The 23,340-nt window shown below is 41.8% G+C and overlaps 8 protein-coding genes across 21 annotated transcripts; 4 read left to right on the top strand and 4 right to left on the bottom strand.

Moving 5' to 3' along the window:
- The first annotated feature begins 25 nt into the window (after positions 1-25).
- On the top strand, positions 26-1,428 carry AT1G79870 (D-isomer specific 2-hydroxyacid dehydrogenase family protein). Of its 2 annotated transcripts, none has more exons than NM_106636.3 (2): positions 26-496; positions 613-1,428. In NM_106636.3, the coding sequence occupies exons 1-2, from the start codon at positions 74-76 to the stop codon at positions 1,129-1,131; spliced, it is 942 nt and encodes a 313-aa protein (NP_178105.1). In that variant the 5' UTR covers positions 26-73; the 3' UTR covers positions 1,132-1,428. The 2 variants fall into 2 exon arrangements, with proteins under 2 accessions (NP_178105.1, NP_001185444.1); NM_001198515.1 differs by having other exon boundaries at positions 26-473; positions 647-1,307.
- La2 (RNA recognition motif (RRM)-containing protein) lies at positions 1,308-3,688 on the bottom strand. 3 transcript variants are annotated; one of them, NM_106637.5, is made up of 11 exons: positions 3,569-3,688; positions 3,405-3,483; positions 3,180-3,329; positions 2,958-3,100; positions 2,742-2,890; positions 2,559-2,624; positions 2,397-2,467; positions 2,111-2,319; positions 1,883-2,027; positions 1,736-1,790; positions 1,308-1,586 (listed from the first exon to the last, which is right to left on the bottom strand). In NM_106637.5, exons 1-11 carry the CDS (start codon positions 3,614-3,616, stop codon positions 1,502-1,504), a joined length of 1,200 nt encoding a protein of 399 aa, NP_178106.2. In that variant the 5' UTR covers positions 3,617-3,688; the 3' UTR covers positions 1,308-1,501. The 3 variants fall into 3 exon arrangements, with proteins under 3 accessions (NP_178106.2, NP_001319421.1, NP_974185.1); NM_001334930.1 differs by having other exon boundaries at positions 3,180-3,483; NM_202456.2 differs by having other exon boundaries at positions 1,341-1,586; positions 1,700-1,790; positions 3,180-3,483; positions 3,569-3,647.
- A 110-nt stretch (positions 3,689-3,798) lies between these two features.
- Positions 3,799-7,483, top strand: AT1G79890 (RAD3-like DNA-binding helicase protein; the record flags this gene model as incomplete). 4 transcript variants are annotated; one of them, NM_106638.2, is made up of 9 exons in its annotated part: positions 3,799-4,058; positions 4,165-4,719; positions 4,796-4,884; positions 5,089-5,442; positions 5,566-5,868; positions 5,966-6,196; positions 6,270-6,491; positions 6,609-7,146; positions 7,251-7,483. In NM_106638.2, the coding sequence occupies exons 1-9, from the start codon at positions 3,935-3,937 to the stop codon at positions 7,481-7,483; spliced, it is 2,649 nt and encodes an 882-aa protein (NP_178107.1). In that variant the 5' UTR covers positions 3,799-3,934. The 4 variants fall into 4 exon arrangements, with proteins under 4 accessions (NP_178107.1, NP_001321115.1, NP_001321114.1 ...); NM_001334931.1 differs by having other exon boundaries at positions 3,857-4,058; positions 6,609-7,483; NM_001334932.1 differs by lacking the exon at positions 5,089-5,442 and having other exon boundaries at positions 4,019-4,058.
- On the bottom strand, positions 7,235-9,216 carry BAC2 (Mitochondrial substrate carrier family protein). Its single transcript, NM_106639.5, has 2 exons — positions 8,643-9,216; positions 7,235-8,457 (listed from the first exon to the last, which is right to left on the bottom strand). The coding sequence occupies exons 1-2, from the start codon at positions 8,877-8,879 to the stop codon at positions 7,804-7,806; spliced, it is 891 nt and encodes a 296-aa protein (NP_178108.1). The 5' UTR covers positions 8,880-9,216; the 3' UTR covers positions 7,235-7,803.
- Positions 9,217-9,831: 615 nt separating this feature from the next.
- Positions 9,832-12,461, top strand: AT1G79910 (Regulator of Vps4 activity in the MVB pathway protein). 3 transcript variants are annotated; one of them, NM_001036227.3, is made up of 7 exons: positions 9,832-10,370; positions 10,438-10,570; positions 11,014-11,113; positions 11,195-11,339; positions 11,416-11,562; positions 11,638-11,944; positions 12,023-12,450. In NM_001036227.3, the coding sequence occupies exons 1-7, from the start codon at positions 10,368-10,370 to the stop codon at positions 12,289-12,291; spliced, it is 1,104 nt and encodes a 367-aa protein (NP_001031304.1). In that variant the 5' UTR covers positions 9,832-10,367; the 3' UTR covers positions 12,292-12,450. The 3 variants fall into 3 exon arrangements, with proteins under 3 accessions (NP_001031304.1, NP_178109.2, NP_001320947.1); NM_106640.6 differs by having other exon boundaries at positions 10,164-10,370; positions 11,010-11,113; positions 12,023-12,461; NM_001334934.1 differs by lacking the exons at positions 9,832-10,370; positions 10,438-10,570 and adding an exon at positions 10,783-10,800 and having other exon boundaries at positions 11,010-11,113.
- A 24-nt stretch (positions 12,462-12,485) lies between these two features.
- AT1G79915 (Putative methyltransferase family protein) lies at positions 12,486-13,937 on the top strand (the record flags this gene model as incomplete). Of its 2 annotated transcripts, none has more annotated exons than NM_001334935.1 (7): positions 12,486-12,665; positions 12,746-12,810; positions 12,886-12,988; positions 13,107-13,157; positions 13,234-13,365; positions 13,447-13,610; positions 13,683-13,937. In NM_001334935.1, 7 exons carry the CDS (start codon positions 12,500-12,502, stop codon positions 13,935-13,937), a joined length of 936 nt encoding a protein of 311 aa, NP_001320948.1. The 2 variants fall into 2 exon arrangements, with proteins under 2 accessions (NP_001320948.1, NP_683510.4); NM_148669.4 differs by having other exon boundaries at positions 12,500-12,665; positions 12,743-12,810.
- Positions 13,938-14,581: 644 nt separating this feature from the next.
- On the bottom strand, positions 14,582-18,104 carry Hsp70-15 (Heat shock protein 70 (Hsp 70) family protein; the record flags this gene model as incomplete). Of its 4 annotated transcripts, none has more annotated exons than NM_180653.7 (9): positions 17,913-18,104; positions 16,335-17,557; positions 15,982-16,209; positions 15,809-15,904; positions 15,446-15,664; positions 15,166-15,360; positions 14,935-15,080; positions 14,690-14,839; positions 14,582-14,588 (listed from the first exon to the last, which is right to left on the bottom strand). In NM_180653.7, exons 2-9 carry the CDS (start codon positions 17,502-17,504, stop codon positions 14,582-14,584), a joined length of 2,211 nt encoding a protein of 736 aa, NP_850984.5. In that variant the 5' UTR covers positions 17,505-17,557; positions 17,913-18,104. The 4 variants fall into 4 exon arrangements, with proteins under 4 accessions (NP_850984.5, NP_178110.7, NP_001322111.1 ...); NM_106641.8 differs by having other exon boundaries at positions 15,166-15,356; positions 15,442-15,664; positions 17,913-18,002; NM_001334937.1 differs by having other exon boundaries at positions 15,166-15,356; positions 15,442-15,664; positions 16,335-17,692; positions 17,913-18,002.
- Positions 18,105-18,727: 623 nt separating this feature from the next.
- Positions 18,728-22,869, bottom strand: HSP91 (heat shock protein 91). 2 transcript variants are annotated; one of them, NM_106642.5, is made up of 10 exons: positions 22,684-22,869; positions 21,178-22,401; positions 20,825-21,052; positions 20,651-20,746; positions 20,290-20,508; positions 20,011-20,205; positions 19,780-19,926; positions 19,535-19,684; positions 19,307-19,437; positions 18,728-19,220 (listed from the first exon to the last, which is right to left on the bottom strand). In NM_106642.5, the coding sequence occupies exons 2-10, from the start codon at positions 22,345-22,347 to the stop codon at positions 19,061-19,063; spliced, it is 2,496 nt and encodes an 831-aa protein (NP_178111.1). In that variant the 5' UTR covers positions 22,348-22,401; positions 22,684-22,869; the 3' UTR covers positions 18,728-19,060. The 2 variants fall into 2 exon arrangements, with proteins under 2 accessions (NP_178111.1, NP_001031305.1); NM_001036228.2 differs by having other exon boundaries at positions 18,756-19,237; positions 22,684-22,827.
- Between the last annotated feature and the right edge of the window lie 471 nt (positions 22,870-23,340).

Here is a 23,340-nt window from a genome sequence, read left to right on the forward strand (position 1 = left end):
TTATACACAGACCTCTCACTGACTCAATCATTTGCAGAAGAAAAATAAAAAAAAAAAACAGAGAAAAGGAGATATGGAATCAATCGGAGTCCTTATGATGTGCCCCATGTCCTCCTACCTCGAGAACGAGCTTGAGAAGCGCTTCAACCTTCTTCGCTTCTGGACTTCTCCGGAGAAATCCGTCCTCCTAGAAACTCATCGGAACTCCATCCGCGCCGTCGTTGGGAATGCTTCTGCCGGCGCCGATGCTCAGCTCATCAGCGATCTGCCCAACCTTGAGATTGTATCCAGCTTCAGCGTCGGGCTCGACAAGATCGATTTGGGGAAATGCAAAGAAAAAGGGATCCGCGTCACCAACACCCCCGACGTTCTCACCGAAGACGTCGCAGATCTCGCCATCGGGCTTATCCTGGCTCTCCTTCGACGGCTGTGTGAGTGCGATCGCTATGTAAGGAGCGGAAAATGGAAGCAAGGTGAATTCCAACTCACTACCAAGGTTTCTACTTCTTACCCACTATTGATTGATTGGAAAAGAGCTCTCTGCCCTATCTTATCTTTGGTCTTCTATCTCTGCTTTAGCGTCACATTCTTTCTTTCTTTTGGTTGACTCAGTTTAGTGGAAAATCCGTGGGGATCATTGGTCTAGGTAGAATTGGGACTGCCATCGCAAAGAGGGCTGAAGCCTTTAGCTGCCCAATCAATTACTACTCAAGAACCATTAAGCCTGATGTCGCCTACAAGTATTATCCGACGGTGGTTGACCTTGCTCAAAACTCAGACATCCTCGTCGTCGCATGCCCGTTGACCGAGCAGACCAGACACATTGTGGACCGGCAGGTCATGGATGCATTAGGAGCTAAGGGCGTCCTCATAAACATTGGCCGTGGACCACATGTTGATGAGCAAGAGCTTATTAAAGCTCTAACAGAAGGCCGCCTAGGTGGGGCTGCCCTTGATGTGTTTGAGCAGGAGCCTCACGTGCCCGAGGAGCTCTTTGGCCTTGAGAATGTAGTTCTCCTCCCTCACGTTGGGAGTGGCACTGTGGAAACACGGAATGCCATGGCCGATCTTGTCGTGGGTAACTTGGAAGCGCACTTTTCTGGGAAATCACTTCTGACTCCGGTCGTCTGAGTCATGTGACACATTTGGGATTTGGTTTCACTTCATTTGAAAGGTTTTTATGTTAACGAACTCATGAAAAGGGTAATTTCTCTTCCAAAAGAAAGTTGCACTGTCGTATATAAGGAACGGATTTGAACACTAGGCGAATCCTCTCCGTTTTATGTCTCTTACTCATCTTTCTTTTCACAAAGTATTGGTCTAGTATACGAGTGGCGCATACGGCAATACGTCAAGTCATTAACCATCCCAGACCAAAAAACGTTTACAAAACTACTCATAGATGTCAGTCAAGTGAAGCAATATCTATTTTGTTGAGAATCAGCTGAACCTAAAAAAACGTAGAGAAGAGGATGACATAAAACAAAACCCAAAACTTTAATTAGGGCTCCTTTCGGGCCTTCTTGGTAGGTTGCACGTTTTCAAAACACTCATCTTTGCCTTTTTCCTTTTTGTGACCTTCTTTCCTGATGCACATTAACAAAGAATCTTGGAGTTAGGTTGGTAAACAACCAATGAAGTACCAGCAAGGAGAACAAATGAGTGGTGGTACAAGCCAAATCCCAAGTATGTTCCCTACAATGAAGAATAAACAAGGTTTGGTTTGATGTCATACCCTCCTTCCAGCTCAGCTGATGATAGTCTTTTCCACAACTCTCTCTCCATCTCCCCTGAAGGCCATTAGTACACTAGTCATTTTCAACGTTTCTATGATTAACTCCATTTCTTTGGTATAACTAACACCATGGAATTGCCACCTTACCATTAATTGCTTCTAAGGCTACTGAGAAGTTATTCTTCACAACTAAACCTCCAACAAACTCCACAGCTGCACGGGCTTTCATTGCTGTTTCTGAATCTGTGAACCAAACGTAACCCGAATCCAATCCACCAGAGTATTCTATGTGCTGCAGTAAGCACAGGAAAAGATGATAACTCAACAATCACTTTTTAAGGGATTGGTGGTTTGACAAAAAGTGTTGCAACTTACTTCAACGCTGCCAAATCTTTGAAAAAGATCCTTGAGAACCTCAGAGCTGACAGAATTACTGTTGTTCCATGGGGGAACCACAAGTTGATCAGTGTTGTCCTTGCACAAGCTAGCACATGAGTTATCTCCATTTTCCTTCTCTCTATCAGCAATGCCTGTCTCCTTATCTTCCTTCTCTTTAATTTTATTTTTCAGAGCGCTGGGTTTTTCTGCAACCCAGAGAAGTTGCTTAAAGAGCAGTTCATACTTTTTCAGAGATTAACAGTCCTGAGAAAAGAGAAAATACCTTTGTTTGTTACTTTTTCTTCACTGGCTATCCATTTCAATGCAAATTTGACAATTTGTCCTCTGCGGAATCTGTAGCAATATAAATATGAGCAGTAGAAATGAGCAAAGTTGCATTTCAATCAAGAAGCGTTTTGATAAGACAAAAAAACAAGAAACGGACTCGTTGTGGGACTCTGATTTTCCGAGTTGCTTGATCATATTCTCTCTTTGACAGTCAAAATCACTCCTGCATATCAAACAGGAATAGTCAGGTCATGCCAATCCGCTATATATATATATATATATATATATATATATATATATATATCAAAACACAAAGCATCCCCCACTCCCACTTACTTACTTTGGTATTAATACTAAGTCAGCGCCTGCATAGACCAAGCTCTGCCTCAAAATATCTTGAGTGTCTTGTTCAGAGGAGAATTCAACCAACGCAGTGCCACAAAAGCGTCGCTTATCAGCGATGTTGGGAGGTAGTCTCACACTGTTCACCTGAACAAGTAAAATCAGATGAGCAAATTCAAAAAGCTCGTTTGGACAGTCATTTGAGAAGAAGAACCTTGGCATATTGGGAGAAGAAAGATGAGACATCCTCCATCTTAATGCTGTACTCAAAAGGTGAAGCCGCAAGGGTTCTTCTGTGGACTTGTTCAAGCACCTCTTCCGGTTTGGAGAGTTTAGTTCCTCTACCGATCCTTTGTCCTGGATCAACAAGGTTAAAGTATATATCTCACACCAGAAGAATTGACAAACAAACCAAAGGGAGGGAAAGCACAAGTACCATTATTGGAAACTTTAAGAAAATCAGAGGTGCGCAAGAGATTAGCAACTTCCTCCACAATCCTCGGAGGGATGTCTTCTCTATTGATGTTACCGAGGCCAAGGAGGTTCCTCATACGAGAGAAGGAACAAACCAGAGGCAAACTAACCACTAGTTTCGGGCATCTAAGGAATAACTTTTCAACTATATCTGTATGCTACAACAATATATATGTATACAGGATACGGCCATCTTTGCTCTTGGTGACTTCCCTGTTGAGAAATCCGTCTGTGGGTAGATTACTGTCACTGAAGTAGAACTCAACCTTCAACCATCAGCAAAAGAAGCTACGAAAATGAAATCGGGGAAATTAGAGATGAGAGTGAAGGAAGCATAGATAAATTACAGACCTGGGTAAGCAACTTCTTGGCGGTTTCTTCGTTGAAGGAGGAGGCCATGGCTCTCTAGCTGCAATTGAAGAAGAGACGACGAGAGTGAAGAAGAGACGAGAGAGAGAGAGGGGAATTGAAGGGGTTGGATCTCATACATTAATAGGCCCATTAACAGTGCTGGCTTGACCTCTGTCACATAGGCCCATCTATTAATTGGGCTTAACTTTTATTTCTATCGTTTGAGCTTAGTGGTTGGGCTATTCAATGTCCCCTATAGAATAGAGTATTCTTACGTCCAAACAGGCTCGTCTTCTTCGAAATCGGCGGCAAAATGCCATCAAACCCTCCAAACCGGAACTGATTTCCCTTACTGTGACGACCTCAATGACGGAGATACGAGAGTTCCCGGCGTTTCCATACAAGCCGTACTCGATCCAGATCGATTTCATGAATGCGCTCTATCAATTTCTCGATAAGGGAGGCGTCTCCATGCTCGAAAGCCCCACTGGTATATATATATATTTTTTTTTCCACATTGGATCAGTTATTACTCAGTAGTAAGTAAGTAGACTCACTTAGGGTTTGATCTCTCTCTCTCTTTCTCTCTCTCTTAGGGACTGGAAAATCTCTAAGCATTATCTGCAGTGCTCTCCAGTGGCTTACTGACCGCAAGGAGAAACGAAACTCAGGATTGACCGAAGAATCCCATAAGGTTGATGGAAACGATGATGAGGACGAGCCCGATTGGATGAGGAATTTTACTCTCAACGAAGCAGATGGAGCCAATGGTGACAAGAGCATCAAAAACACCAAATCCCCATTTTCTCTCAGGAAGCATGCTAAGGAAGTTTTCACGGAAGGGGAAAAGGCTGATGAGCTAAACGATCAAGAATTTTTGTTGGATGAATACGAAAGCCAAGATGAATCATCTCCGGGCGGAGGCAACTCTAAAAGAAAACCTGCCCGAGGTTTTGACAGTAGTTCATCAGAGGATGAGGAAGATGAGAATGACTGCTCGGATGACGAACAAGGAGGCTTCAAGGTTTTCTTTTGCAGCCGCACACATTCACAGCTTTCCCAGTTTGTCAAGGAGTTGAGAAAGACTGTCTTTGCCAAAAAACTCAAAGTTGTGTGTCTCGGCTCCCGAAAGAACTTGTGCATAAACGAAGGTGACCCACCATTTCTCCTTGTTCTTTTTCATTGTTTGCTTCGTATTTACTTACACTTACCATAGCTCATGTACAGATGTTCTTAAGCTTGGGAATGTGACCCGAATCAACGAGAGGTGCTTGGACTTGCAAAAGAAGAAGATATCTCAAGTCTCTAAAAAGAAGGTACACTTTATCAACTTGTTTTATGAGATGATTTATCTATATATAAAAGTGTGTTCCGTCTCGCATTGCTGGTAGCCTCTGAATTCTGAATCAAAGCTTCCAAATTAAATGAATATCTGCTTGTTTCGTCATTGTTAATGGTCATTTAGCTAAGTAGAGTAAAAGTAAGATTTTTGCTAACTAATGGAAGCTTCAACATTTCAGAATTTAGGTGCAAATGTAAGAATAGTACGAACCAAAGCTTCTTGCAGATGCCCAATGCTTAGAAAACATAAACTACAGAGAGAATTCAAGGCTGAGAGTTTTCAACAAGAAGCCATGGACATTGAGGATCTTGTTCAGCTTGGACGAGAGATGAGAACTTGTCCATACTACGGTTCTAGAAGAATGGCCCCGGCAGCTGATCTTGTTATTCTTCCATATCAATCTCTTCTATCAAAGTCGTCACGAGAATCTCTTGGCCTAAGCTTGAAAAATAGTGTTGTTATCATAGACGAGGCTCACAATTTGGCTGACACTCTTCTCAGTATGCACGATGCAAAACTAACAGTGTCACAGGTATAAATTTCAGTTTCATCAGCTTTCTGAGCACATGTTGTTTGGATGGACTTTTGCATTGCTATTGGGTTCTCTGTGTCAGGCCATACGTGGAGTCATGTTTTTAAATGATTTGTATTGCAGTTGGAGGATATACATTGCAGCATAGAGAGTTATCTGGGAAGATTCCAGAATCTCTTGGGAGCTGGAAACAGGAGATATATCCAAATTATGTTGATTCTTACCCGAGCTTTCCTCAAACCTCTTGCTAGTGATAGGAATCTGAGTAGCGTAAATGTTGGTCTTGATACTGAAAACCCCTCTAAAAGCAAGCCTTGTGGTGCTTGTTCAATGGCAATATATGACTTTTTGTTTTCTCTCAATATAGACAATATAAATTTGGTCAAGTTACTCGCCTATATAAAGGAAAGCAATATCATTCATAAGGTGAATTGGTTCTTAATATTTTCCCCTTTCGCTTGTCCAACATTTTTCTCCTGTCCATTTCCCTTTTTTTAACTTTGCTAGTCAACTGTGCGTCCAGGTCAGTGGATATGGAGAGAGAGTCGCTGCTATGTTGCAGAAAGATCCAGTGGCTCATGAAGAAATGAGCAAGTTAACAAGTTTTAGAGCGTTTTCTGATATGTTGGTGGCGCTCACTAATAACAATGGTGATGGGCGGATAATAATCTCAAGGACGAGTTCGTCTACCTCTGGCCAACATGGAGGGTACATTAAATATGTCATGCTCACTGGAGCGAAGTTATTTTCAGAGGTTGGCCCTTTCATACATGAGTTTCTTTATCTCTGAGTTCAACAATGTAATAGTTAATCAAACCAATTTGTAGGTGGTGGATGAAGCGCATGCTGTCATATTGGCCGGTGGGACTCTTCAACCTATAGAAGAGACAAGGGAACGACTCTTTCCATGGCTACCATCAAATCAGCTGCAGTTCTTCTCATGTAGTCACATTGTTCCTCCTGAGAGCATAATGCCAATTGCAGTTTCACATGGTCCTTCTGGTCAGTCTTTTGACTTTAGCCACAGTTCAAGAAGCTCAATAGGAATGGTGAGTAATCCAAATGACGCTCGTTTTCTCACATGTTTCTTTCCTTTAACATTAATGAGATTCAGAAAGAGTATTGAGAGTAACCTATGATTTTGACTTTCTGGGTATGGTTGGCAGATACAGGAGTTAGGACTCTTAATGAGCAACCTTGTGGCAGTGGTTCCTGAAGGAATTATCGTCTTCTTCTCCTCCTTTGAGTATGAAACACAGGTGCACACAGCGTGGAGTAACTCAGGGATACTCAGAAGAATAGTGAAGAAGAAGCGTGTGTTCAGAGAACCCAGGAAAAACACTGAAGTAGAAGCTGTTCTCAGAGATTACAAGGAAGCGATAGAAAGCGAAAGAGGGGCAATAATGCTAGCTGTGGTTGGTGGGAAGGTGTCAGAAGGAATCAACTTCAGCGACAGCATGTGTCGGTGTGTTGTGATGGTTGGTTTGCCGTATCCCAGCCCGTCTGACATAGAGTTGTTAGAGAGAATAAAGCATATAGAAGGTCGTGCAGATTCAGATTCCATAAAACCTTCTGTGACTTTGGTTGATGATTCTTACTACAGTGGAGATGTTCAAGCAGGATTTGGCGTGTTAAAGAGCTGCAAACGGAGAGGGAAAGAATACTATGAAAATCTGTGTATGAAAGCAGTTAACCAATCAATCGGTGAGTTTGTGGTTTCAACTATATGTGACGATATAAGTGGAGGTTGTGTTTTATTAATTGATAATGGGACTGAAACAGAATGTTCTTCCCGGCTTGTTTTTCAGGTAGGGCAATCAGACACGAAAAGGACTATGCATCCATTTTACTGGTAGATGCTCGATATTCTAATGATCCATCCAAAAGAACATCTCATTCTCATCCATCCAACAAGCTCCCAAAGTGGATCAAAGATCGTCTTATTTATTCCACCAAAGGCTATGGAGATGTTCACAGACTGTTGCACCAATTCTTTAAACATAAAAATGTTGAAAATTCATCCGAAACCAATCAGCATTAGTGACCGTGTCTATGGGAACATGTTGGAGGACTTCCTTGGCACTCTTATTTTGAGTATCTACAAAAACCATTAGCAAAGAAGTGGAGAGAGAAGTATATAGTAACAGAATTTTCATTTCATCTGTTTTCTTTGGGGTTTGTAATCATTTCTGGAACGTCTCTATGATCAACTGTGATTAGTAAACTGCCTGATCCCTAAAGCGAGTCAGATTTGTTTGACCAATGCTATGCAATCCAAATCCATCTCAAACTATGTGCTAATATTAACTACATTCACAGGTCCAGACTGCAACTAATGAACCTTCTTTGCCCTTTACTCACTCAATCTCCTGTGACAATATCTGGGGATGGCGATTGATTGAATAGACACCGCAAGGCTACCTCATAAGCAGCAAAGATAGCACCGTTGACCACAAAGGCCCTGGCAACTGCAGTCCCGAGGCCACGCCAGAGAACCGTATAGCCTTCCTGTTTGACGCTCTTGCGAAAACAATCGGCAATGCCCTCGTAAGCCCCATGACCTTGTTGGAGTCTGGTCTTGACGACATCAAGAGGATAACAAGCGACCCAGCTGGCCACTCCAGCAAGGCCACCAGCCACGAGCATGGTCCTGAGGTTTTCTTGTCCGGTCTTTCTGCAGCCGGGGTGAAGCCTTTCTCTGACGTACTCATAGGTCCAGAAGTAGAGGCCATGAGCGGGAGCATCTCGGAGCACGGTGATGGTGAGGCCTCTGTAAAGCCCCTGAAGGCCCTGTCTCCTAAGGATGCTCTTGGCCAAGGTGATGGGACCAGACTTAGTCTGCTGAAGCTGGAGACGAATCTTGATGAGCTCGACAGGGGTGAGCAAGAGGCTCTGTACAGCACCGGTGGCAACACCACCAAGAGCAACGCCTCTGTAGGAAGGAGGCTCTACCAGAGGAACAGAGGAATCAAAAGAGCGAGAGAATATGGCGTATATCTGGAATACCATAGCATTCTGCAACAATATAATACTGTATGAGAGTAATGAATGAATGATCTTACACAAAAGAGGTGAATCAAGAAAGCATCTTTTCGTTTGTTTTATGGAATAATATTCTGAGATGTGATCAAAAAGTAGGGGAATCTTTTTATTTATTCCTGCGACGTGATCAAAAGTAAGGTGAATCTTTGAAAAAGAACCTGAAAAGTGACGGAGGCCAAAGGCGCAGCCATGCCTCTGTAGAGAGAGGAGGGACCCTCAATGGCGAGCATCCGCCGGAGAATGGAGAAGGCAGATCCAGATTTCGAGCTCTGTTGCTGGCGAATTCTGAGGGTGTCCAAGGGGTAGCCGGAGATGATGCCGGCGACGCCACCGAAACCACCGGCGACGAACTCTCTTCCCCAGCTGGTCGCCATAAACTCCGGCCAGAAATCCATACCAAGGATGGGATTGTACGAACGTAGTCCCTCTTTTTTTTTTGTTTTTTTTTTTGATTAGAAGAAACCGATGATGATTAGCAAAAAGAAAGAAAAAACAATCCGGGGGAAACTATTATAATGACTTATGAGGCAGTCAGAGAGAATCAGTTTGGGGAGTTTTATAGAAAAGTGTCAAAAGATTAGAGAAGATTTGGAGCTGCACCGTCACCATCATCTCTCTCGCCCAACCCACTCCCGCCACCTACATCTCCTGCCAAAACTCTCTTCTTCTAGTTTCCTCTGTTTTTCACATTAACCATTATTAAATTAAATTAACAAAAAATGATAATCATGCTCCTCTTTAATTAATGAAATTAGATCCATCCTAATTCCACACTCCAATTCTTTATTATTCAAGAGATCCTCATTCATTTGATAACTCTCAGTGCTCCACTACAACTACACTATCAAAACAAAAAGTAACTCCCTAATGGATTTTGTTTAAGGAAGAAGGGGTGCACGTAATCCCCATCATCGTCACATGAAGAAGAAGAAGAAGTAACGTAGAGTACACAAACATATGAACATCTTTTTCTATACAAAGAGACAAGAACGCCAACAAAAAAAAAGGTTGAGTAGAGAGACGTCAAGTTACCAAATGATTTACTTATGTTTTCGAAGGAATTAAGACAATATATAATTCAAGCTCATCAACCATATTCAGATTTTGTTGTACTCATCAGAGACATATAAACCCCCTAAAGATGTACAGGCATACCTTGTCATATGGGCTTGGCTTTTATTATGGGCCCAATTGGGGTTCTCCAACACTTGTGTCCATCCATGGTTATATATAACAATTAACAATTTCAAATAAAATGGTCACATGTTTTGAATGAATGAATGAGATGATGGAATTGAAGTAAACCATATATATGAGAGAACATAATGATTGAATTGATTCGTCATCATCACTGACTCACTTGCGAAATAACAAAGAGTTTTAACGGAAAAAATAAGAATTGAATACCGAAACAAACCCTAGTCAACACCCTTATCGTGCGGGAACTCCACCCTGTTTTAGTAATTACAGCTCTAAATCAATACATGTACATGTACGTAGAGAGAGAGAAAGAGAGGTGGATAAAAAAGCGGGGAGACAGGGTTCCATGGTTTTCTTGCGATACAAGTCCGTTTCTTCAGATCTCATGTAAGACCGAGCCAAGCCAAGGTCGCTTCTCTTCTTTTTCATTACCTCCTCTCTCTTCCTTATAAAAGCCCTTCCCTTACCTTAAAGCGCCATCTTTCTCAAAAGGACCACATTTCTTCTCTCTGTCTCTCTCTTTCTCTTGCACGAAGAAAGAGAGAGAGATAACAAAACCCCCCAAAAAAAAACAACAAAAAAAAAAAAAAAAAGAAGAAGAAGAAGAAGAAGACAACCTTGTCTGTTTTTTTTTCGAAAGGCAAAATGTTTGATGGGCTGTTCAAACCCAAGTTTTATACGAAATGGTAAGTCTCTGCTTATTTTCCGTTTTCCTGGTTTCATTCGTTGATTGTTTTTAATTATATTTCTCAGCAAGTCGTTGGTCAAGATAACGAAGACAAGAGTAGACACGGTGAAGAGGAAGAAAAACTCGGTTTGCAAATATCTCAAGAACGACATTGTCGATCTTCTCAAGAACAGCCTCGATTACAATGCATATGGCAGGGTAATATCATTTTCTTTTACCCCCATTTATTACATGCATATGGCAGCCTCTATTGCGTCTTTTTTGTTTGTTTGGAGTTATAGACACGTTATTCATGTCCTCTATCGACTTAATGAATCACGGGATCTTATTGGTTTTCCGAACGTGAAAGCAATTACATTTCCATCAGAATGATTTTTTTTTTCTTTTGTTTTTCTTTTCTGAAAGAGGGTCAACGTACGATGGTTTCGGTAAATCTTTGTTAATTGGTTCTATTTTGGGTATAGATGGAAGCAATGCAAAAAAAAAGAAATAGATATATTTCATTCTGATGCTGTCACCAGCTGGTTATAACAGAGTGAATTGTTGCTTAAGAAATTCTTGGCCCCTGTTTTAAGTTATAAGTCACATGAGTAAGTACATAGAGAGATGGTTCTGATGGCATGTGTTTGTGTGACAGGCAGAAGGGCTTATAGAGGAGAAAAGGAGGCTGGCTTGTTATGAGTTTTTGGAGCAATTCTGCAACTGTGTTGCATCCAATGTCTCTCTATTACAGAAATCCATGTAAAAACTAACCCTAAACTTGTTTAATTTACTTGCATGGATTCCATTCATCTAAATAAATATTGGGTTTTGCTTGAGCAGCCGGTGCCCTGATGAGTGCCGCGAGGCCATCTCCTCCCTTGTATATGCAGCCGCTAGAGTCTCTGAAGTCCCTGAGCTACGCGACCTCAGATCTTTATTTGCTGAGAGATACGGAAACACACTTGATCAGTTTGTGAACCCTGAGGTATTTATTCTTTGTTGACTATATTTTTTTATATGCTCTGCCACTTGGTCGCTGACTCCACGGAGGAATGTTGCAGTTTGTAGAGAGATTCAAAGCAGAGCCGCCGTCAAAGGAAATGAAAGTGGAGCTGCTGCAGGAAATCGCCAGAGAGTACTCCATAAAATGGGATGCCAAGTCTTTAGAGCAGAGATTGTACACACCACCTCATCATCATCATGTCCATGTGAGTCGTCTTCTTTGTCTGCTTTAAATACATCTTTCCATTTGATTTGAGCCAGACTCTCTCATTCATAAGCAGACGGAAACTGAAGAACCAAAAACAGAGAAGACCAACAGCGAACCCGAAAAGACCATGGAAAAGAGAAGCAGCCTTTCGTTCCATGGCAGAGAAGACTCGATGGATGACAGCAACAAGTCCATAATGAGTACAAGCGAAGAAGACTCCATGAGTACAAGCGGGAGTTGTATGACTGGCCCGGAGGATGATCCTGAAATGAAACCTTTCTACTACAGATTCATGACTCCTGCGCCTTACACCAAACCCAAGATCGAAAAACAGGAAAGTCTTCCGGAGAAGATGACTACATCTCATCTCATGGACACCGGTGAGTAATCTATCTTTAAGTAAAGATTACTTTTATTTTATTTGGCACTGATGATAATATGTATGTTGGCTAAAACAGAATCGCCGACGGGCGGAAAACCAAAGCCGAGATCAGTGAGACGAAGATTCGCAAACCCGCCACCTGAAGCGGAAACGGAAGGGGAAGCATTGAAATTGAAAGTAGAGAGTAAGAACATGATGAGAGCATCAGAGTCGATGGGGAAAGCAAGCGGAGAGGGTTTTAGGAGAATGAGTCGTCGAACAGCCTCGTGGCAGCATAAGCCCTCCTCCTGCGTCCCCGATTTTGATGAGGTCGCCGCTCGCGTCGATGCCCTCTCCCGATATTGATTTTCTCCTCTGTGAATCATCATCATTAGTCAATTAGATACCCCCAAAGAAAAATTGGTCTATTTGTTGTTGTCGTCGTCTGTGTGTGAATTCTTTTGTAAAAAAAACAAACTTATTCCGCCGCCGCCACTTTAATCCAAACTCACTCTTTTGATGCTTAAAATCCAACTTTCGTTACATCTCCATCTGGAACGTGTTATTGTCGAAAATGGAGGAGGATTCAGAGATTGAGGTGATGAGCGAGATTCACCTTGGTTGCCCTCCCGCCGCCACTGACGATCCCTTTCTTTCCCGTTTCACCTTCTCTTTTCCCTCCAATACTGTTAGTGTAGATAAAGATGGCGATCTTCTTCTTCCTAGACGCAATTACCCTAGTAAGATTTGATTTTCCATCTCTCATGCATGAGTCAAACCACACTAATCATGTTTGTTACTTAATACTTTTGGCGAGCAGGCCCATCGTTTACTGTCACTATTCAGCATTCTATCACATCAAATCTCCGTCATGTTGGTCTGCAGGTATGTATGTATGTATGCCTCATCTATATATCTCTTGCCTTTTCCATGACTGACGACCACTGTCTCTTCCTTCAGGTGTGGAAAGCTCAACTGGTCTTATCAGAATTTGTGCTGCATAAGATTTGCACCTCATCTGATTTCCATGGCATTGTGTGTCTGGAACTCGGTGCTGGAACAGGTGGTCCCTTCATCATCTCTCATACATGAGAGGATTGGATACTCTTCCATTCCATCCCATCCCATCCCATCTTGTGTTCAGTCTTATCTTGCTTTCTTTTCTTCTCCTTTTTTCCCAGGGCTACTCGGTATTTTGCTTGCACGGGTCGCCAAGGCTATTTTCCTTACTGGTGCACCTTCCACTTCCTTCCTTTTATTGTTCTAGCTGTAGCTGGTGTTCTCACCAGGCTTTTCTGTTTTCCATAGATCATGGAGACGAGATCCTTGGCAACTGTGGTAAGAACCTGGAATTGAATTCATCCTTGTTTCACCCCCACACTGTGGTAAATGTTCGTGAGCTCAACTGGATGAGCGATTGGCCTATTCAAGACACCCATGGTGACTGCAGAGATCCCCAAAAGTATTCATAAAAAACTTCCTTCTCTTGATATCTTCTTGGTGTGTGCCCCGTTGACATAGCTCTGTCTCCTTTGTTTATGTCAAGCTACTGTTGGAACAAGCAGGACTTTGAACTAGTCAAATGTTCAAGCTTCATTTTCGCGGCAGATGTGATCTACAGCGATGATCTAACAATTGCGTTATTTAGCATGCTAAGGAGAGTAATGTCATTCGGTTGTGACAAGGTAAATAATAGTTGGATCACTTTAAAGCTTTACGCAATCACATGTACATTTATAATCATCTGAAAATGGCAGGTGCTATATTTGGGATTGGAGAAACGATACAACTTCAGCCTTGATGATCTCAACGTTGTTGCCAATGGCTACACCTGCTTTAGAAGCTACGTCAAAGAAGATGGAATAGGTAAGCAAGAGAAGAGGAGTTTTGTGGGGAAGCGCATCGACGTCACACAAATCCCCCACTACTTGAAGGATTACGACAGAGGAGAAGATGTTGAGCTATGGGAGATCAAATATGTACTTCGATTAAAATCCCAATGTCTGATTTGAATCTCATTTGCTTTTAAAAACAAGTTCAATGTATAGCTAATCCACGTTACACACAACAATCATTATAGAGACAAACAAAAATAAAGTAACAAGACCTTCAAACTAAAATGAAACCACAAGGAACAGACAATAAAAAATATACCTCCTAAAAAATGTCGAAAGGAAGAACTAAATATAGAATCGTTTGGGGGATAATAGCGAAACTACAAAAAGTGGTTCCACTAGGTAAATTAAAACAAAATCGATACAACAACACCATCTCGCTCTCGTCATTCATTTAGGTACTACCTTCCGCGGGATTCTCAGTCTCCATTGCTTCGGCAGAAGCTGGTTGCTCTGGCTCACTCTTGCCCTCATCCGCCTGCTCACCTCCCTTGGCTTGTGGTGCCTCTGCTTTAGCCGCCGGCTTTGGTTTGGTCATTATAGGCCTGCAAAACCTGTAAAACATCCAAAGCTGGTTCAATCTCTATTATCATATAGCATTTCTATTAGAGACACAGATACAAAGAGCCTTGCTTACTTGTCCAATGCCTCTGCCTTGCTTTTTACGTCAGCTGACAAGAGAGCCGGTGTGGCATACTTGGGAAGCGTGTCCTGCTGCTGCTGCTTCTCCCGCAGCCATGCTTCTGCTTCCACACACTCGTTCAAAACCTTAATCATTGCACAAGAACAAAACACATTTCAAACCATTTTACCCAAGCCTGTGAAATTTAAGATTTGTTCTGCGCTTTCGAGATGAGCCGAATTATTACCTTTTGCTTCTCTGCCAATTCAATGTGATCAAACTTGGGATCATTAGACACAGCTGCCTCTCTGTAGCTGTTAATACAGTAGCCAAGCTGATCAATGACCGACCCTCTTTCCAACGACTCCTTGTAACGCACTTCAACAGGGTCACCCACCTGCATAATATTAATCCCACTCCTCTGTTAAAACATTATCCTGAAATATGATTTCTTCCTGCACAATATAAAGTGTCATCATATGCATGGTTTACCTTCTTGAGCTCCTCGAGCTTTGCAACATAAACACCTTTGGTCTCATCTTCCCCATCTTCATACAACCAATCCTCAACTTCCTGCAGATTCGCCAGGAATGCTTCCCTCTCCGAGTCAGTGATATATTCTGGTATTTGTCACTCAGCTGAAAACAAGACACGTCAGTACTCAATACTCAAAACTTTACATATGCATACTGCCAATGAAAAGACGAAATAAAGATTTCTCACTTTGTTTCGCATATCATAAACATAAGACTCAACAGCATTCTTCCGGTCCTTGGTCTCTTCCATAACTCTGTCTTGCAGAGCCATCTCAAATTCCTTCTCCACTGCCTTTTCAACTTCCACAGTTTTCAAGGCACCATAGACCAATTCTGACAGTGGTACATTTGTTTTCTTCACCTTCTTCTTTGGAGCCTCTGCCTGCACAATCCAATAATAAAGTATCCATAATTATTTATTGTTCACAAGCGAATAGCAAACAGTATGAGGTAAGAGAGAAACTAGCCTTTGAATCAGTTTCCATTTGCACCGGCTTCTCAGCAGACTCTGGAACACCATTGTCAGTACCAGTTGCATCACTGGTATCTTTGGCGTCCTGCATGTTAACATCAGAGTCACCAGAAGCAGGAGCTGCCTCGGCAGAAGCTTTGTCAGTGTCCATCTTAGCAGTTTCCTCTGATTGATCTTTTGTGACCGATACTTCAACTTCTTCCTCTTCCAAAAGCTGCATTTAGGAGAGATAAAAGTGGATAAATTAACGAACCATAAGTGGCTAAGTTCATAAGGTAAGCCACGGTTCTGCATGATCAACTTGTAATCAGTTAATAGAGAGAATCGGCCTTTAAATAGTTCACGTAAAGAAACTTACAGTTGCTGATTCAACAGAGACAATTCCATGCAGGTTCAATCTAACTTTCACTTTCAGCTTTGCCCTCTCGCCTTTTGATGACTGGAAGGGACCAATCTACAAAAAGGAGATCCACCATTAGAAACAAGAGCACTACAGTCATACATAGTCTTGACATTGGGCAAAGATCAAACCGTGTATGTGCTGATTTTAGGAGGTGCTTGCAAATCGTTCACATCACTGTACTGCACATCAATAGAGAATGTTCCAGAACGATAAAATGTTAGAGCCTTGACACTAGGAATAGGATTTCCTTTCGGAAAAACAATAGTGCTCTGCTGGTTCTCAGTGCCTCCATTTTGAGCATCAGTCGCTGCTCCTTTCCAAGCAAGCGATATTGAGAAAGGGAAGCTCTCATGAACCTAAGAGAACAAAAAATAAATCATAATATGACTAGTCAGATAACCTGGAGTATAACAGTTCTCGAGTTGCTTACAAGTACATTAAAATAACGACATTTACTTAAGCATAGATATGCACAAATTACCTGGAATTCGCGAACTTTAAAGGTCGGACTGAGAATGGCACACTGCAAGGCACATCCCCTCGACACACACTCACTTGCATTCATTGTACGCCTGGGCTCCTTACCAAAAAACTCAGTTAGAATCTTGATCATAGCAGGGACACGAGAGCCAGAGCCGACAACCTCGACCATATGTACATCTTCAACAGTGAGGCCCGCATCAGAGAGAGCTTTCTCTAAAGGCCTCTTAACACGCTCCAAAATCGGGATGCTGATCTCTTCAAACTCTTCCCTCTTGATGACACCCCTAACATCTTTCTCAGCCATCAAACACTCGATATTCAATGGTGCCATAGGATTAGCGCTTAGAACCTTTTTCAGTTTCTCGCATGTAGCGCGGAGCCTGAGAGAAGCCTTAGCATTCTGGGAGACGTCAATCTTGTACTCGTCCTTGAACTTAGCAGCAAAATGATTGAAAAGAACTTCATCAAAATCCCTTCCCCCAAGGGAGCGATCGAAAGCGTGAGACAAGATTTTGAGCTGTCCTTTTTTGAAGCCTGCAATACAGACTTGCATGCTTGCGTGTCCAATGTCAATGAATGCAACATTGAGCTGGTCATTCTCTGGCAGATCTGTCTTATAAATTCCGTATGCCAAAGCCGTAGCTGTAGTCTCATGGATCAAGTGCAAGGGATGCAAGCCTGCAATTGTGGCAGCATCGAGAACAGCCCTACGCTGGAGGTCGGTAAAGTAAACAGGAATACCAATACAGCAGTCGACCACAGCTGTATTCAAATTCTTCTCAGCAATACCTTTCAAGTTGGACAACATCATACCCATGACCTGAGTCGGGGTAAAGGCTCTAATCTCTCCCAAATAATTAGCATGGATCAAAGGATAGCCATCAGGGCCTTCAGTGACAGAAAAGGGAAGGGATTTGATATCCCTTTGAAGCTCAGGGTCGGAAAACTGGCGACCAATTAAGCGCTTGATTTGTGAGATGGAGTTTTTGGGGTTCATCATGGTAGAAGCAGCTCCAGCAGTACCGATGAAGCGCTGCTTGTCACCAAAGCAAACGATAGCCGGAGTCTCGCGATTTGACTCATCATTAAGCACGACGTCGATACCTCTTTGCCTTGCAACAGCAACAAGGCAATTCTCGTTTCCAAAATCAAAACCAACTACACTCATTGTTAGGCTTTGTGTTCTTCAGTACTGGGGCGTCCCACGTGTTCGATAGCAACCTTATAGAACAAAAAAAAGAAAAACACTATCAGATAGCGATCGAAGCAGACTAGTCTTGAGCTCGAGAGATTACAGGAGATGACGAATTGGCGGTAACTCAGGCCAGGTAGCCTTAAACCATCGTATTACTAAACCTAAAATAAAACCACCAGTTTGGGTTTACATCAACAATACATACAACGAAGATTGGTGGAGTTTGAAACTAAAATACAAATCCGGAAGCAGCGAAAGCAGAAGATTCATATTGAAACACAAGTACGAGGAACAAGTAATCTGGCAACAAGAAATAAATAAAACCTAAAAGTGAGGAAAAAGAGAAGCATCAGATCTAGAAGATCTGCAACTAGAGCATACCTGGATCGCGAGAGGGGTTCGCGTTCTGGAAGCTTCCACCGAAATCTGGGTGAAGGTGAGAAATCTGTAATCGTGTCGCAGCCAAAAAGTGAAGAGGAAGGGAGAAGAGCTTCTTTTATAAAGGAAGAGCAAGAGAGAAGAGGTTTTAATTAAGGAGCAGACACCACCACAGGGTTTGGGTTCCTCTGGAATGTTCTTCTCCTTTCCTTTTTTTTTTTTATTTTAAAAACACTTTCATTTCCTTTTTATTTTTGTGATATTTTTGCCTAAATTATTTATTTATTGCCTTTTTTTTTCTTAGGTTTTTTTTTTTTATCCCAGTGTTTTTGTATATTTTTATTCGAGTCTACATATAATTATTTAAACCCAATGTATTTAAAATTAATAAAATTATTATAGAGAAGTGGCTGGTGTTATCAGAATTTGTGGTACATAAGATATGCACGAACTAATTGCATTGTGGTGTCTGGAACATGCCATTATCTGCGGCGCCCAGAGATGATTCATGGATTTATGTTAGAGATTTTCATTGTCCTCACTGGTGCAGGCAGCTTAATCACATATCGTAGCAGTCGCACTCATTCTGTGCTCATAACGAGGAAATGAATTCATCCTTGTTTAACCCCGTTTGGATTGGAGAAACGATACAACTTCAGCCTGGATGACCTCAAAGATGTTGCCAAAGGCTACGACTGCTTCATCAAGGAAGATGTTCTTTGTACAACAATGGTAAGGAAGAGAAGTGAGGAAGACGAGTTTTGTCACACTGATTTCACGTAAGATATAAGAGAAAAGATGTTAAGCTTAGGGGGTTCAAAGTTGCCTTTTAAAGCTCCAATATATATAGAACCAAATTGCATTTCATTTGCTGTTTATAAAAACAGCCCAGTCCAACATAGAACGAATCCGTGTACACTCCATAATAGTTATATAGAGGAGCAGAAAAAATGACTTTCAAATTAAAAACAAAACCACAAGGAACAATAAGAAAAAAGATGCTTCCTAAAAATTGTTTTCGAAAAGGAAGAATTAACAATATAGATTTTTTCCGGGAATAATAGCGAAACCAGAAAAAGAGGTTCCACTAGGTAAATCAAAAAGAGTTAAGAACAAAATCGATACAACACCATCTCTCTCTCGTCATTCATTTAGGTACTACCTTCCGCGGGATTCTCAGTCTCCATTGGTTCGGCAGAAGCTGGTTGCTCTGGCTCACTCTTGCCCTCATCCGCCTGCTCACCTCCCTTGGCTTGTGGTGCCTCTGCTTTAGCCACCGGCTTTGGTTTGGTCATTATAGGCCTGCAAAACCTGTAAAACATCCATAGCTGGTTCACTCTCTATTATCAGATTTAGCATTTCTTTTAAAAGACAAAGACACAAGGAGCCTTGCTTACTTGTCCAATGCCTCTGCCTTGCTTTTAACGTCAGCTGACAAGAGAGCCGGTGTGGCATACTTGGGAAGTGTGTCCTGCTGCTGCTGCTTTCCCCGCAGCCATGCTTCTGCTTCCACACACTCGTTCAAAACCTTAATCATTTCACAACAACAAAACATCAAACAATTTCCCCAAGCCTGAGAAATTTAAGATTTTTTTTGTGCTTCCAAGATTGAGCCAAATTATTACCTTTTGCTTCTCTGCCAATTCAATGTGATCAAACTTGGGATCAGTAGACATAGCTGCCTCTCTGTAGCTGTTAATACAGTAACCAAGCTGATCAATGACCGACCCTCTTTCCAATGACTCCTTGTAACGCACTTCAACAGGGTCACCCACCTGCAAAATATTAATCCCACTCCTCTGTTAAAACATTATCCTGAAATATGATTTCTTCCTGCACAATATAAAGTGTCATCATATGCATGCATTACCTTCTTGAGCTCCTCGAGCTTCGCAACATAAACACCTTTGGTCTCATCTTCCCCATCTTCATACAACCAATCCTCAACTTCCTGCAGATTCGCCAGGAATGCTTCCCTCTCCGAGTCAGTGATATATTCCTGGTATTTGTCACTCAGCTGAAAACAAGACACGTTAGTACCCAATACTCACAACTTTACATATGCATACTGCCAATGAAAAGACGAAATAAAGATTCTCACTTTGTTCCGCATATCATAAACATAAGACTCAACAGCATTCTTCCGGTCCTTGGTCTCTTCCATAACTCTGTCTTGCAAAGCCATCTCAAATTCCTTCTCCACTGCCTTTTCGACCTCCACAGTTTTCAAGGCACCATAGACCAATTCAGACAGTGGTACATTTGTTTTCTTCACCTTCTTCTTTGGAGCCTCAGCCTGCACAATCCATTAATAAGTATCCATAATTATTTGATGTTCACAAGCGAATAGCAAGCAGTATCAGTTAAGAGAGAAACTAGCCTTTGAATCAGTTTCCATTTGCACCGGCTTCTCAGCAGACTCTGGAACACCATTGTCAGTACCAGTTGCATCACTGGTGTCTTTGGCGTCCTGCATGTTTACATCACAGTCTCCAGAAGCAGGAGCTGCCTCAGCAGAAGCTTTGTCAGAGTCCATCTTAGTAGTTTCCTCTGAATGTTCTTTTGTGACCGGAACTTCAACTTCTTCCTCTTCCAAAAGCTGCAATTAGGGGGGAGAAAACAATTAACATAAATTAAAGGATTCCCAAGTTCATAAGGGGAAGGCACGACTCTAGATGATCAATTTGTAATCAGTTACTAGAGAGAATGAGCCTTTAAATAGTTCATGTAGCGAAACTTACAGTTGCAGATTCAACTGAGACGATTCCATGAAGGTTCAATCTCACTTTCACTTTAAGCTTTGCCCTCTCGCCTTTTGATGACTGGAACGGACCAATCTACAAAAAGGAGATCAACCATTAGAAACAAGAGCACTACAGTTATACATAGTCATGACATTGGGAGAAAGATCAAACCGTGTATGTGCTGATTTTTGGAGGTGCTTGCAAATCGTTCACATCACTGTACTGCACATCAACAGAGAATGTTCCAGAACGATAAAACGTTAGAGCCTTGACACTAGGAATGGGATTTCCTTTGGGAAAAACAATGGTGCTCTGCTGATTCTCAGCTCCTCCATTTTGAGCTTCAGAAGCTGCTCCTTTCCAAGCGAGAGAAATTGAGAAAGGGAAGCTCTCATGAACCTAAGAGAACAAAAAATAAATCACAATATGACTAGTCAGATAATCTAGAGTATAAAAGTTCTCGAGTTGCTTACAAGTACATGAAAATAACGACATTTACTTAAGCGTAGATATGCACCAATTACCTGGAATTCGCGAACTTTAAAGGTCGGACTGAGAATGGCACACTGCAAGGCACATCCCCTTGACACACACTCACTTGCATTCATTGTCCGCCTGGGCTCCTTACCAAAAAACTCAGTTAGAATCTTGATCATAGCAGGGACACGAGAGCCAGAGCCAATAACCTCAACCATATGTACATCTTCAACAGTGAGGCCTGCATCAGAGAGAGCTTTCTCTAGAGGCCTCTTTACACGCTCCAAAATCGGGATGCTGATCTCTTCAAACTCTTCCCTCTTGATGACACCCCTAACATCTTTCTCATCCATCAAACACTCGATATTCAACGGTGCCAGAGGATTAGCGCTTAGAACCTTTTTCAGTTTCTCGCATGTAGCACGGAGCCTGAGAGAAGCCTTAGCATTCTGGGAGACGTCAATCTTGTACTCGTCCTTGAACTTAGCAGCAAAATGATTGAAAAGAACTTCATCAAAGTCCCTTCCCCCAAGGGAGCGATCGAAAGCGTGAGACAAGATTTTGAGCTGTCCTTTTTTAAAGCCTGCAATACAGACTTGCATGCTTGCGTGTCCAATGTCAATGAATGCAACATTGAGCTGGTCACTCTCTGGCAAATCTGTCTTATAAATACCATATGCCAAAGCCGTAGCTGTAGTCTCGTGGATCAAGCGCAAGGGATGCAAGCCAGCAATAGTGGCAGCATCGAGAACAGCCCTACGCTGGAGGTCGGTAAAGTAAACAGGAATACCAATACAGCAGTCGACAACAGCTGTATTCAAATTCTTCTCGGCAATACCTTTCAGGTTAGACAACATCATGCCCATGACTTGAGTCGGGGTAAAGGCTCGCTTCTCTCCCAAATAATTAGCATGTATCAAAGGATAGCCATCAGGGCCTTCGGTGACAGAAAAGGGAAGGGATTTGATATCCCTTTGAAGCTCAGGGTCGGAAAACTGGCGACCAATTAAGCGCTTAATTTGAGAGATGGAGTTTTTAGGGTTCATCATGGTAGAAGCAGCTCCAGCAGTGCCGATGAAGCGCTGCTTGTCACCGAAGCAGACAATAGCAGGAGTCTCACGATTGGACTCATCATTAAGCACGACGTCGATACCTCTTTGCCTCGCAACGGCAACAAGGCAATTCTCGTTTCCAAAATCAAACCCGACTACACTCATTGTCAGGCTGTGTTATTCAATAATACTGGGGGCTCCCAAGTATTTGATAGCAACCTTCTCAGATCAATAAAAGCAAAAAAAATAAGTATCAGATGAACAAGGATGGAATATCAATGAAAGCAGACTAGGAGAAGACTAATTGGTGTTAACACAGGTCAGATAACTAGTCTTATTACTGAACCTAAATCAAATCAACATTTTAGATTACAATCACCAATACGGGAGAACACGCGAGCCATTCATACAAATAGATCAAACCTAAAAATCAAATCTACGAAAAAATAGAAGAGGAGCTTCAGATCTGGAAGATCTGGGAATAAAGATTGGGAAACATACCTGGATCGCGAGAGGGGTTTAAAGTTATGGAAGCTTGAACCCAAATCTGGGTTTTATCGTCGTAGAGAGAAAACGAAGAGCAGGAGAGGTTGTCGTAAGGAAGAGACAAGAGAGCGAGAGGGGTTTATTAAGAAGCCCCCAGGGTTGCGTTCCTCTCTACTTTTCCTTTTTTCTTTTCACACTTTCTTTTCCTTTTTTTTTTTAATTACTACTTTTATGTCCTTTTCTTCTAATACTATATCTTATGATATTTATTTTTGCCTCTCTTTCATAATTTACGTAAACAAATCGAGTCTACAAATAAAAATTATCAAAACCAAATTAATACATTTGCGTAAAGCTCTTCCGTCCAAAACCAAATTATTTATAAGTTGAAAGATTATACAACTAACTTTGTATGCGTTAATGATAAACAACAATAATAATTCTAAACTATTTGAAAAATATTATTAGCTAGTAAATGATTTCTGAGTTGGATTTTTTCGAGATAATGTCACTGTTTACTGGCATTTCAATCCTACTGTTGCAAACCTTATTTTGTGAAATATTCTTAGTGTGGACAAAAATCTTGGATCGTAATCATCTAGTACAGTACTTTCTAATCGTCAATTAGATTGAAGAACTATATTAAATGTTTACATATATTTTTGGTATCAC

This window comes from Arabidopsis thaliana (assembly GCF_000001735.4).
Source record: "Arabidopsis thaliana chromosome 1 sequence".
NCBI classification, from domain to species: Eukaryota; Viridiplantae; Streptophyta; class Magnoliopsida; order Brassicales; family Brassicaceae; genus Arabidopsis; species Arabidopsis thaliana.